The sequence below is a fragment of the Ursus maritimus genome, unplaced genomic scaffold (genome assembly GCF_017311325.1).
Source record: "Ursus maritimus isolate PB19 unplaced genomic scaffold, ASM1731132v1 scaffold_6, whole genome shotgun sequence".
NCBI lineage: Eukaryota > Metazoa > Chordata > Mammalia > Carnivora > Ursidae > Ursus > Ursus maritimus.
In genome coordinates, this window is record NW_024426774.1 from 18,365,986 (window position 1) to 18,379,075 (window position 13,090).

Below are 13,090 nucleotides of genomic sequence, written 5' to 3' on the forward strand. Positions count from 1 at the left end.
GCATAGTCCCCCCCCCCCCCCCCCCCGGTACCCCAGCCTCCAGCCATTCCCCCAGCCCAGTCAGGGTGACACTGTAAAGTAGTTCCAACGTGGGTGGCCCTCATCTTCAGGACCCTGCCCCGCTGCTCCTCCTCAGCTTGGGTTTGTGGTCTCTCCTCAGTGTTCTCTGCATCATTCTGCTTCATCTGCTCCTTTAATAATATTTCAGATTTACAAAAACTTATACAGCTGTGGTTCTCAAAGTGTGGTCCCTGGGCAGCACCAGAAGCATCACCTGGAAGCTTGGTAGAAAGGCAGATTCTTAGGCCCCACCCAGAACCAATGATTTACAAATTTTGGGAGGGGGCTAGCAATCTATATTTGAAGAAGCCCTCCAGGGGATTCTGACCCCCACCAGCATTTGAGAATCAATGGTATGAGAATAATGCCACATCATGGCCCCGCACCCACTTAAGAAAACATTACAGTGAAGTCCTGTGTACCCATCCCCAGACCCATCTGCAGGGCCAGCTATAAAATTTGCCTAGGTACGGTGCAGAATGAAAAGACAGGGCTCTAGAGAGAGCGGGGAAGCCAGTCTGTCCTTCCCATGGCCCACTGCCCTAACCAAGGGATTGCTTGGGTGAAGGTGCACGAGTGGCCCCACCCAGGTGCCCTCAGACTCATCATGGCTGCTGGCCTAGGGCCAGAAGGTTGTGGCCTTGCCCCTCCCAGATCGACCCTCTCCATATATACACTTAGGCCCCCACCCCAGAAGTACTGGGTCACTCTCTGGTTGGGGGTGACAGTGGCCTTGGGTTGGCCTGGCCTGGAGTGCAAAGGAATGGGCAGCAGGAGGCTGAGAAGTCCAGCCCCGGGAGGTGGAGCCTCATGTGAGCCCAGGCCCAAAGCTTCCCGCGGCTCCTGCTGTGTCGTCCCATTGACTTCACACAAAACACAGATTTGTAGATAAAATGATCAAGCGTTTCAAGACAGTGAGAGCAGAGCATTAATGCCTATCAAACCCCCCCCCGAATGTGGGGTCCTGTGCAACTGCGCTGAGCCCACCCAGGTGAGGCCCTGTCCACCTCCTTCTTTCTTCCCCTCTGCAGAGACAACCTCAGCTCAGGCGGGTGACTGTTGCTCCCAGGCATGTCTTTACGTGGATTTTATTACTTATGTATCTTCCCCTGGATGACAGCACCATGGCGTGTCTGTTTTCACCCTTTATCTGGGTCCTCGCGCCTCACTATGCTGTACCTGTCTGCTCTTGAGTCTGTCTTGCACACTCCAAGCCCCTTACTGGGGATGGACGGGAGTCACTTATTCATCACTGTACCCTCCGGGTCTAGCGTGCAGAAGGGCCACCAATGAATGTTTGCCTTAAAAAATGAGAGAGAAAGAGGGAGAGGAAGAGCTCCGACCCCTGGTGGCATGGATGCCCTCCTGTTCATGCATGAGGCACAGGGGCAGCAGGACCATTGTGGGCCCAGAGATCTCCATCTCCTGCTCCGGTGATTGGGAGGAGAGGCACCCAGCACCCTTGGGCTTGGACTGAAGGTCCCTCTGCCCCACTGGGAAGGACTCCTGCCCAGGGTGTCCCCACTTCTGTAGGTTGGAGACATCACCCACACCCCGGTTCTGTCCTGTCCCACAGGCTCGTCTCTACTCCATCGCAGCCGCCGTGCTCGCTTTGACTTACCCTGTCTGCAGTGGTTTGCTGTGCCTCGGGGTGAAGGAGCGACCAGGTAAGGGGGTGCAGTCAGGGCACGGGAAGCAGAAGCTGGGACAGGTTCCTCTTGGGCCTGGGTTTTGGTTTGGAACTCTGACAAGCCGAAGTGTCACTTTCCTGCATTGCAGGCTCCTCTGACCCAGCCTCCGGCCAAGGCCTGAGCTTCCTGGCTGGGCTGCGCCTCACTGTCCGGCACCCGCCCTACCTGAAGCTGGTGATCTCCTTCCTGTTCATCTCAGCAGCCATTCAGGTACCTCTGGCCTTGGCTCTGGCCTTGGCTCTGGCCATACTGACCCTGTGTAGGCTCAGCGTCAGCCTCTCGGCCCCACCAACCGGAGTTAGGCTTAAATAGAGAGAAACGGTGGCTGCCACGGGTTCCAGAGAGCCCAGTGCAGGGAGGAGAGAGACCTAGACAGAGCTTGTGGGACCAGGGAGGGTCAAGGCCTAGACACTGGGGCGCTGACAAGATCTGGGTAGCAAGGTCCACTCGCTGGGTTAAGGGGGAAATGGGCAAGGAAGAGTGTTTATACCTGTTTCGGGTCTAAGTGTCCTTTGTGGGGGAGGGGTCCGCATGATACATGACGACTGGAGCAACTGTGTTTGAGGTCCCAAAGAAGAGGCCAGACTTGCGACCTAGGCCTTGCCCTTGACTTCTGAGCTCCTGCTATTCCTTGTACACGACCACTTCCTTTGGCCTCCTCAGGTGGAGCAGAGCTACCTGGTCCTGTTCTGTACACACGCCTCCCGGCTACACGAGCATGTCCAGGGCGTGGTGCTAACCATCCTGGTGAGCGGTCCTGGGAGGGAGGGAGAGAGAGCGCGAGTGCGGAGGAGGGCAGAGGAAGAGGGAGAAGCAGACTCCCTGCTGAGCAGGAAGCCCATTGCAGGGCTTGATCCCAGGACCCTGAGGTCATGACCTGAACTGAAGGCAGATGCTTTAATGGACTGAGCCACGCAGGCACCCCTGGTGTGGTTCTTGACAAGAGATGTGTGGCCAGAATTCCGGTCAACATTCTGGACTCCTTTGTGATCTTAGTCACCTGCACTCCAGCAGAGGGTGGGACTGAAGGCGGAGTCATGAAGTTCATAGCCACTGGTTCCAACCAGGGGGCAAAGTCAAGGTCGAGCATCCCACCTAAAAACCAGGGCTTCTAGAACCTGGGTGGGTAAAGGCATTGGCAGCACGGCCCGGGCTGGGATGGTTTTGTCTGTTCGCAGGTCTCGGCTATGCTGAGCACCCCACTGTGGGAGTGGGTTATACAACGATTTGGGAAGAAGACATCGGCCTTCGGGATCTGTGTGAGTGATGCAGGAAGCAAGGCCTGGGGTGGCTGCAGGGAAGGTGGCAGGGTCAGGGAGGTAGCCTTGGAGCCTGAGTCTCCCGGGGGCTGGCAGGGCTGATCTCTATTTGCTTGTGTCTTCAGTCCCTAGCAAAGGACCAGGCACAGGGGTTATTAGTAAAGACCGGTGAGTGTAGGAATGAAAGAGCATGTCAGGGGCAGATGGAAGGATCAGCTGGTACATCTGTCTCCCCAGGTGATGGTGCCTTTTGTAATCCTGTTGGCTGCTGTACCCACAGCACCTGTGGCATATGTGGTGGCCTTGGTATCTGGCCTGAGCATTGCTGTGTCCTTGCTGCTACCCTGGTAGGCTGGGTGAGGGGAAGGCAGTGCGGGAGCTTCACGTCCTTCCTAATGGGGATGCTCTCTTTCCCATCCACCTGTTGTCCCAGGCCCCTGTGTCCAGCCTGTGCTGGGGAGGGGCTCTCCCACCTGCAGGAGATGGAGGCCACCGGCTCCGTCCTTGGAGCTCTCCTGAAAGAGCACCAGGCGGCAGGAATGGTGGGCAGCTGTGTTGGGGAATGGGGCTGAAAGGCGAGCACACGCATTGCTGGGCTCTCTGTGGGCCAGTCCTGGTCCTGGGCAGCAGGAACCCAAGGATGAATCTGATGTGGTCTCCGTCCCCAGAGAGCTCTCAGGCTGGCGGCTGTCCAGGGGATACAAGGAATAATTCTGCAGCCCTGTCCCCCAGGTCCATGCTTCCAGATGTGGTGGATGCCTTCCAGCAGCAGCACCAGCACGGCCCAGGCCTGGAGACCATCTTCTACTCATCCTACGTCTTCTTCACCAAGCTTTCCGGCGCATGCGCCCTGGGTATCTCCACTCTCAGTCTGGAGTGAGTCCCAGCGTTGGGCTGTACTAGAGGCACAAACAACGAGTGGGGTGGGAAGAAGGGGGCAGAGTTCTCCACCCTAGCGGGCCACTTGTCTGCTCTTTAGAGTGTAGGGCAACACCTGCCCCAGCTTTCTCCGTGCACATGACTGAGAGGGGCCTTTCTCGGGAGCTGTACCCCTTCTGAAGCCCCAGCTCCCCACATTCTCATTTCTGCCAGAGCTCCCTGGCCAGCCCATTCCCTCGACGCTCCCTTCTGCCATGGTTAAGCCGATCTGGCCGGGAAAGGACTCCTAGTGTCAGGGCAGTGTGGGGTGGGGTACCCGGGACCCCTCCTGCCAGGCCCGGTGGGATCTGAGCTGGATCTGTGGGATGCTGTTTCTCCAGGTTTGCGGGCTACGAGGCAGGAGCCTGCAAGCAGGCGGAGCAGGTGGTGGTGACCCTCAAGGTCCTCATCGGGGCCGTGCCCACCTGCGTGATCCTCACCGGTCTGTGCATCCTCATGGTTGGCCCCACTCCAAAGGTGCCCTCTGGGGAGGACCCCTCCCACCGGCAGAGCCTTCAGAGGTGGGCACCCCACGTACACGGGTCCCAACACCCAGGGAAGCACAAACATGAGCCAGTGTGAGACTGACCGCCAGGTCCGCAGTTGTCCCTGAGGCATTTACGCAGTTGAACACTCCCGCCTTTGCAGAGACTCTTCTTGTAGCTTCATTGATGCCATATGTCCTGGATTTTTTTTTTTTTAAAGATTTAGTTATTTTTGAGAGAGAGTAGGTGAGAGCATGAGTGGGGGGGCGGTAGAGGGAGAGGAAGAGAAGCAGACTCGCCAAGGAGCGTGGAACCCAACATGGGGCTTGATCTCATGACCCTAGGATCATGACCTGAGCCGAAATCAAGAGTCTGATACTTAACCGACCAAGCCACCTGTGCACCCCTGCTCCTGGTTTCTTTTTCTTTCTTTCTTCTTTCTTTCTTTCCTTCTTTCTTTGTTTCTTTTTTCTTTTTCTTTTTAAAGATTTTTATTTATTTGTCAGAGAGAGAGAGAAAGCGTGCCCAAGCAGGGGGAGTGGCAGGCAGAGGGAGAAGCAGACTTCCCGTTGAGCAAGGAGCCCGATGTGGGACTCGATCCCACGACCCTGGGACCATGACCTGAGCCGAAGGAAGACGCTTAACTGACTGATCCACCCAGGCGTCCCTCCTGGATTTTCGTCAGCGACTCTGCTCATCCCTGCTCAGTCTCCCTCCCTCGATTATCTGTTAGATGTGGTGTGGAAGGGCTCCCTCCTTGGCCCCTGCTCCCTTTGGTCTCCATAACATCAGGCACCTCATCCACTGGCTTGATCTCGAGCCCCTCTTCTACCTGGAGACTCCTAGACCTGCCCCTCCCCCGGACTTCCTTCACGTTCTCGATCCACATATCTGGCTCTAATTTGCACGTCTCCACCTGATGTCCCACAAGCATGGAGTCACTTTCAAAGAGCCCCGAACTACTGAACTCATCTTCTTTCCGCCTGGGGCTCTGCCTCCTGTGATGGCACCATCCTCCCGCCTGGGAGCCAAAAGCTGGGTGGTCTTCTACTCTTTCCCCCACAGGTTGTGCTGAGCTGCGCTCTGAAGCTTATTCTTCCTGCTTCCAGGGCACTGATCCCGCTGCCCGACGAGATGCCCGCTGGCTGGCTTTCCCCGTGGACTGTGGGGATCTTGAAGGCGGGGGCTGTGTTTTACTCGTTTCTGCATGCCCAGCCCAGCTCAGAGGCCAAGGCCAGCTGGTGCCGCAGTGTCAAGGAGTGTGGCCCGGCAGCTTTCACAAGCACATGGCCACCTGTTTGGAGATGCTCGCACACTCACAAATACCAGCACTTGTCCATATACGGGATCGGCAGGAAGTGACACTGTCATCGGTCCCTCATTCTCAGTGTGGATGGCTCAGACTCCGGCCAAGTAACACTGAGATCACACGCACACTTAGAACGACACATAGATGGGGAACTGCTGGATGGACTTGGAGAAAAACGGGGGCTGCAGCTTTATTCTAGGGGTTGGGAACTGGAGGAGTTGCCAGGGAGGCAGGGAGCTGCCACTGCCACGTCCACAGGGGTCTGGGGCCGGACAGAGTCCTCCCCCACCCTCATCTGTCTCTTTGGTTTCTTTTCCTTTTGCAGGAGGACCAGCTATAGCCTCGCCTGAGGTCTGACCTCATATGGGCAGGAACAGCAGGAGCCAGCGTCTTCTGGGCTCGAAGTCCCTTTCTTCCCAGTCCCTTAGCTCGTCTACTTTGAAGGTTACACATGACCCGTCTTTTCCCCTGGGATATGGAGCCTTCAGGGACATCTCCTGAAGGGACTGGCCTGGGCTCCTGGACCCTCACCCGCCACTTCTTGCTTGTTGACCACAGACCATGTCAGATAGGCCTGTGCCCCAGGCCACCCAGCTCCGGGTAACCATGACCTGGAAACCATCCCAAGAGCAACTATTCCTGGAAAAGGAAGACCCACAACCTGCTCACCCGACAGGACAGACACACAGACCTCTTGTTCTTCCTGACACTCCAGTGGACATCTGACAGAGAGGCTGACAGACACCACATGAATGGGCAGAGTGGGGACAGATGGACATGCTGGGAATGACATCAGGAGAGACACAGATAGAGGCACTGAGACCAACAGACCTCAGAGGGAGCAAATGGGGACAGCAGCGGGGGAGGAGACTGAGCAGGACTAGAGAGGCGTTTCTCAAGGCTTTCTGTTTGTTCAGATAAGCTGGCAACACTTTCTGGAATCAGACACAGACTGATATTGAACCACCAAAGATCAATCATTTTTTTGAACAGAAGTTATTTTCGTGGAAATAGTTTTCTGAAATTGTATCTTATAAAAGCACAAGGACCACAGTTTTCTAAAGGCCATATCTTTGGGGAAGAAAGACCCACTGAAGTTTATTTAAAAATATATATATATATATTTTAAAGGATTTATCTTCTATTGAGTCTGTAAAATATGACCATGGCCAGCCCTCTCATCCCATCTCCTGGGAAACCACCGCGCAAGGAGGGGAGGTGGGGGTGCCTGATGTCACTGCACCTGGCTATGTCCCCTTAGCCACATATCCTGGACCCCACAGTTCCGAGAGCAGAGATGGCCATGTGGGAGGTGGGTTCCTTCCTTCCTTTTGGAAGAAATAAGAAGTGGAGTAGCCCAGGGCAGCAGGCCACAGTATCTGTGGAGGGGTTGGGGAAGCCATGGGAGTCCTGGTTGATGCCCCAGCAACTTCTAGAGAAGCCCAGAAGACCAGGAGGTGCAGACTTGCCCCCTGCATTCCCCTCCAGCCCCCTGCTCTGTCCCTTCCATGGGGTCAGCTCTCTGGAGATCCCCGCCCAGGGCCAGGCCCCCTTCCACTTCCTCATTACACCTTGGCCACCTCTTAGTTCCAGACTCTCACCTATGATTGTCAGAGCCCAGACTCACGCTCAGACAGGATATACCCCTCAAAGCATGAAACATCCGGCTTCCTCCAAAAACACGGTAGCCCGAGAAGGAACCTGACCTCAGAGTAACAGTGCACGGTGTGACCTGGTCTATATGATGCTTGAACTCTCTGCCCTTGTGCCACTGAGATGGGTATCTGACCCTTGGCATCACAGGGCACCAGGGAAAGAGCTGGGTCAGCTTCTCCTCATTGCCCATCTGACTTAGGAACAGGCTCACAGGAAGCTCTGCTCACCCCGGGGTGTGCGGGTCACACGCAGGCGCACATCCCCACAGAACAGTTTCTCAACAGTGGAAAATCACTGACTGTGGGCACACAGTACCTGCTAAGACAGAAGGGGACGTCGAGTTTCTACCATGTTACCATGCTGTGTTTCGGAAACGTGGGCAATGCAGGTAGGATCAGAAGCTTGTGCCAAATTCTACGTTACCTGTTTCCCAGGAGTGCAGTCTCAAGGAGCTGAACTATACTGCCCAAATACAGCTGCAGGGGCCACCTCTGGGGCCCAGGGTTGGATCTTGGAGACAGAGATGATGAGGGGCTGCCCACAGTGTATTACTCCATTTCTCCCTCACAGCAGCCCTACGAAGCATGTACTATTATTCTCGTTTTCACTTTTTAAAAAAGATTTTACTTATTTATTTGTCAGAGAGAGAGAGCACAAGCAGGGGGAGTGGCAGGCAGAGGGAGAAGCAGACTCCCCGCTGACCAGAGAGCCCGATGCGGGACTCAGGACGCTGGGATCATGACCTGAGCTGAAGGCAGCCGCTTCACCGACGGAGCCACCCAGGCGTCCTATTATTCTTATTTTCAGATGACGAAACAGAACAGGCTTAGAGAGATTAAGTCACTTGCTTACGGTAAGCTGGTGGCAGCAGTGGCCTTGAACCTAAGTGGGCCTGACTCCAAAGCTGTGGAGACAGCCGGTGCTGAACACATCTGTTGGAGGAACAGCCGATGCCCACACTTTGGTAGCACCAGGACTGCTCCTCCCCCGAAACCAAATGCCAACATCCCCTCCTCTGACCCTACGCTCCCATCCCACAGTGTTATCCCCACTATTTGGGAATTATTATTCCCAATTCCACCCATTATTCCTACTCTGGGTCCTTCAAATCACATTTGCCCACGGAGCCCCCCCTTATACCCCCGACCCTCTTCTGACACCCACTCTCAGAGCCAGACCTCCTGCTTCAGAGAAAGAGGATGTCTCCTTGCCACCAAGGCCCACCCCTGGGCCTATCACTGACAAAGAGCAGACATCGCCCTTGCCCCTTCCCTCTCTGCTACTGTTCCTTCCTTCCTTCCCTCCGCCTCCTTCTCTTCCTTTCTTTCTCTCTCCCTCTCTCTTTCTTTCTTTTGAGAGAGAGAGAACACATGGGGCAGGGGGCAGTAGGGCAGAGAGAGAGAATCCTAAGCAGGCTCCATGGCTAGCCCAGTGCAGAGCCTGACGAGGGCTCGATCCCATAACCCTGAGATCACAACCTGAGCCGAAATCAAGAGCTGGACGCTCAACCAATGAGCCACCCCGGGCGCCCCTCCACCTCTGTCTTTCTAACTCAGAACTCGCTGCTGAACTTCAGAAGTTCTGAAGAACTGGGTGTTCTTCAGGCAGTTAGAACATCCTCTGTCTGAAGTGGAGCTCATCACCTCCCCACGGTTGTTCAGCCTCCTGCATTTTTGGGTAAATGACGTCAGCATCTATCAGGTCACCCAAACCAAAAACTTGGTGTCGTCTTCGTTTTCTTTCTCCCCCACTCACTTTACCACGCCCTCCCCACGCACGCTGAGTGTGGATTAAGCAACAGAAGGAAAAGGTTGCAGCTTGTAGGTTATTGTCAAATGGTAAAAGTTACTTGGAATCGGGCAGAAAATCGTAGCCGCAGATATAGCTGGGTGTGACTCCTAACACACATGGCGACTGAGAGAGCTGCCCGTGAGGTGTCTGAGATGTGTCGTGTGTCTGTTTATGTACTCCTACAGGACCCTGGTCAGCTGGGTACAGATTTCTGTGTTCACCTAGTGTTTCTTCAGGACAACACTGGTGCATAAGCAAGGAAATTCATGTTACACTCTAATTGTTCCTTAATATAGTAACTTTGTTGGAGCTAATGTGTGTTTTCAAAACAAGCATTATAACAGAACTGAGTGTACACGTGGCTGAGTGTAAACAACAGAAATCCTAAATGATCTCATAAACATTCAAGGAACGAGACAGATATTTTAAAGCATTCCCACAAAGAAAACACGGAGATCCGTATGATATTACCAAGTGCTATTAAACTTTCAAGGACCATTTCATAGCTTATGAAAACTTTTCCAGGAAACGGAAAAAGGGCAAACCCTTTTATATAAAAGGGCAACTCATTATAGCAGGCCAGGATAAGTCTGATACCAAAACCAGACAAGCAAAGTAAAAAAGAAAGGAAATTTACAGGCTAATCTTGAACACAGAACATGGAAGCAAGAATCTGAAGCAAAATATTAGTAAACTAAGTCTGGCAATGTCTAAAAAATAAACACATCATGAACACATTGGGTTTATTCTAAGAATGCCAAGTTTGTTTCACATGAGAAGAATCTGTTGAGTGAAACTTACCACATTAACAGATTAAAGGAGGAAAAAAATTATGTTCTCAATAGATACAGAATCATTTGATAGAAAGCTAATACCCACTGATGATAAATAAGTACTAAGCAAACCAAGAGGAAAAGGACATTTTTAAACCTGAGAAAGGAGATCTACCAAAAATCTAGAGTGAACATCATTCTTTTTTTTTTTTTTTTTTTTAGATTTTATTTATTTATGTGACAGAGAGACAGCCAGCGAGAGAGGGAACACAGCAAGCGAGTGAGAGAGGAAGAAGCAGGCTCCTAGCAGAGGAGCCCGATGTGGGACTCGATCCCGGAACGCCGGGATCACGCCCTGAGCCGAAGGCAGACGCTTTAACGACTGCGCTACCCAGGCGCCCCTAGAGTGAACATCATTCTTAATGGTGAAATAGTCCCTTTAAAATCAGGAATAAGGAGATCCACCATCACTGCTTCTAGTCAACACTTCATCAGCAGATTTAATTAGTGTAGTAACAGTATAATAATTAGAAAGGAAGAAACAAAATTGCCATTATTTGTAAATGATATGATTACCTATACAGAAAACCCAAAAGAATCTACAGATAAATTATTAGAGTAAGGGAGTATAGCCAGATAGTTGGACATAAAATTAACAAGAACAAATTATATTTGTATATGCCAGTAACAGTTACAAAACAATTTTTAAACACTAGCAACAAAAAATATAAAATACCTAGAAATAAATGAACAGGATGTGGAAAGACTTTTGCTTTTGGCCATGATGGACTAGTAGAGACCAGACCTAGCCTCTCAGCTGAAGCAATTAAAAAAAACTAGAGAGAATATATGAAACAATAGTTTTCGAGATGCTGGGCATGAAGCAACAAAGGAGGAATCTCTGAAAGATGGGAAACATATGAGGTGAAGCTTACAATTACCCCAGCTCATTGCCTCGAGAGTTTCCAGATGACGGTGAAGAGAACAGTTGGAGCCCAGGGGACTCTAAGCTGGAAAGATGAGTTTAAGGAGACCAAAGTGGTTAGAGTTTGCAGGACAGAATATTGGACAGAAGTGAGCTACACAGAGGGTTCCCATCAAGTACCCAACAGAATGTTGATTAAAGAAATAAATGTGAAAGGCAAAACTTCATGAGAGGAAAGATTGATAAATGTGACTTGCTTAAAATGAACAGTTTGTTCAACAAAACACACCACAAAGACAAAAGACAAGACACAAACTGGGTGAAGACATTCGCCACGTATATTAACATCGAGAATATAAAAAGAATCCCTACAACTCAAGAAGAAAAAGACAACCCAATAGAAATCGGGGCAAAAGAAACAAACAGGGGTTTTGCAAAAGAGAAAACTCAATTGGCCAATAAACACATGAAAGATGCTCAATTTCATTGGTGGTCTGGAAGTAAAAATTAGGATCACAATGAGAAACCATTTGAAACTACTCCGTGGTCCTAAGGTAAGAAGCCTTGAGCAAACAAAAAAGGAGCTCTGATACATGGATGCTGGGAGTGAAGACTGATGTGACCACCTGGGAAAATAATTTGAATTCACAACCCCCCTGTGCTCCAGCAATTCCACATCTATGTCAAAGACCCCAGAGGGTGCGGGGGGGCTCAGTCGGTTAAGCATCTGACTCTTGATTTCGGTTCAGGTTAGGATCTCACAGTTGTGAGATCAAGCCATGCCCAGGGCGCTCAGCATGGAGTCTGCTTGAGATTCTCTCTCTCCCTCTGCCCCCCCAGCCCCCCCTCCGCTCACAAAGGTGCCTGCACTCAGGTGCCCTCTCTCTCAAAATAAATAAAATTAAAAAAAAAAAAAAAGACCCTAGAGAGACTTCTCAAATACTTGCATCAGGACATACTTAACAACAATATTCAAGGCATTATTGCTTATAATTGCAAAAGTAAAACCAGGCAACGGTACAAATGTACACAGCAGGAAATGGATATATTATGGTAACTCAAAACAGTGAAAATAATAGAACAAACACATAATAAGCAGGATTCTTAGAAACAATATTGAGTGAAAAACATTAAGCTGCAGAGAACTATATACAATGTAACACCATTGTATAAAGCTCAAAAACAAGGGGAGATAAACACTATGTTGTTTAGGCCAATGTGTATAGGTGGTTGTGGTAAAAAAAGAAAGGAATGAATGATCATTACAACAATCAAGAGATTAGTTACCTCTAGGGTGGAGTTATCTCTATAGAGAAGGATCCAGAATGGTTTCTAGTAATGTTCTGGTTCTTAAATGAGGTGGCAGGTGGCTCTTTTTATTATTAAGCCTTCCTGGGGCATCCGGGTGGCTCAATCGGTTAAACGTCTGCCTTCTGCTCAGGTCATATCCCAGGGTCCTGGGATCAAGCCCCATGGTGGGCTCTCTGCTCAGCGGGGAGCCTGCCTCTCCCTCTGCTCTCTGCCGCTCCCCCTGCTTCTGCTCTCTCTCTGTCAGATAAATAAAAACAATTTAAAAAAATTAAGCCTTCCTATACTTTATATGTTTGTGTGTATTAAATAATAAGTACCCATACAAAATGTAGAGAAATTTGGGCCACCAAATGGGATTTGTAACTAATGTCTTTCCTTATGCAAACTATTCTCAACAGAACATTAAACAATAATTAAATATTATAGCTCTTCTGTCCCTGTTTCCAAAGCAAGCAAATACTGGATTATCTTCTATCGCTCCAATGACTGTAATAACAGCAGAGGCCAAGGAAATGTCTTTCGTAGGAGAGTTGTCATGGAATCAGATTTGTTGTAAAGAAATACATAATTTACGTGCCAGACCGTCCACAAACATAAAATCAAGAACTTTTCTTTATACCAGCAATAATCACAGAGAAAATACCATCAAAACATTCACAACGGCCACAGCAAGCATTAGTGATTTTATGCACTCATTCACAGGACTCTGTCCAGGGAAATGGTGGTTATAACCTATACATGGAGGCACTGCGCTGATCTTACAACGGGGTCCCCAGGCCCCCCAGGCTTCCTAATAGTGTGCTTTCATCCCACCCAGACACTTCCTCTGCAAACGGAGCCAGGCCTCAGGCTGTCCTCGGCTACTGCTCTCAGACACCTGATCACAGACCAGCGGCCTCCACTTCCATTATC

At 50.8% G+C, this 13,090-nt stretch overlaps 1 protein-coding gene across 2 annotated transcripts in view; it reads left to right on the forward strand.

Annotated features, from left to right (window-relative positions):
* MFSD2B (major facilitator superfamily domain containing 2B) overlaps positions 1 to 6,852 on the forward strand; it is a 13,064-nt gene extending 6,212 nt beyond the window's left edge. Inside the window, exons 7-14 of one of the 2 annotated variants that reach the window (XM_040622948.1) lie at positions 1,637 to 1,727; positions 1,840 to 1,961; positions 2,415 to 2,498; positions 2,930 to 3,010; positions 3,248 to 3,357; positions 3,743 to 3,886; positions 4,270 to 4,449; positions 6,048 to 6,852. In XM_040622948.1, the coding sequence (XP_040478882.1) occupies positions 1,637 to 1,727; positions 1,840 to 1,961; positions 2,415 to 2,498; positions 2,930 to 3,010; positions 3,248 to 3,357; positions 3,743 to 3,886; positions 4,270 to 4,449; positions 6,048 to 6,072 (837 nt within the window). In that variant the 3' untranslated portion in view covers positions 6,073 to 6,852. The remainder of the gene's footprint in view (positions 1 to 1,636; positions 1,728 to 1,839; positions 1,962 to 2,414; positions 2,499 to 2,929; positions 3,011 to 3,247; positions 3,358 to 3,742; positions 3,887 to 4,269; positions 4,450 to 6,047) is intronic. The other variant, XM_040622949.1, reaches the window with a different exon arrangement.
* The last annotated feature ends 6,238 nt before the right edge of the window (positions 6,853 to 13,090 follow it).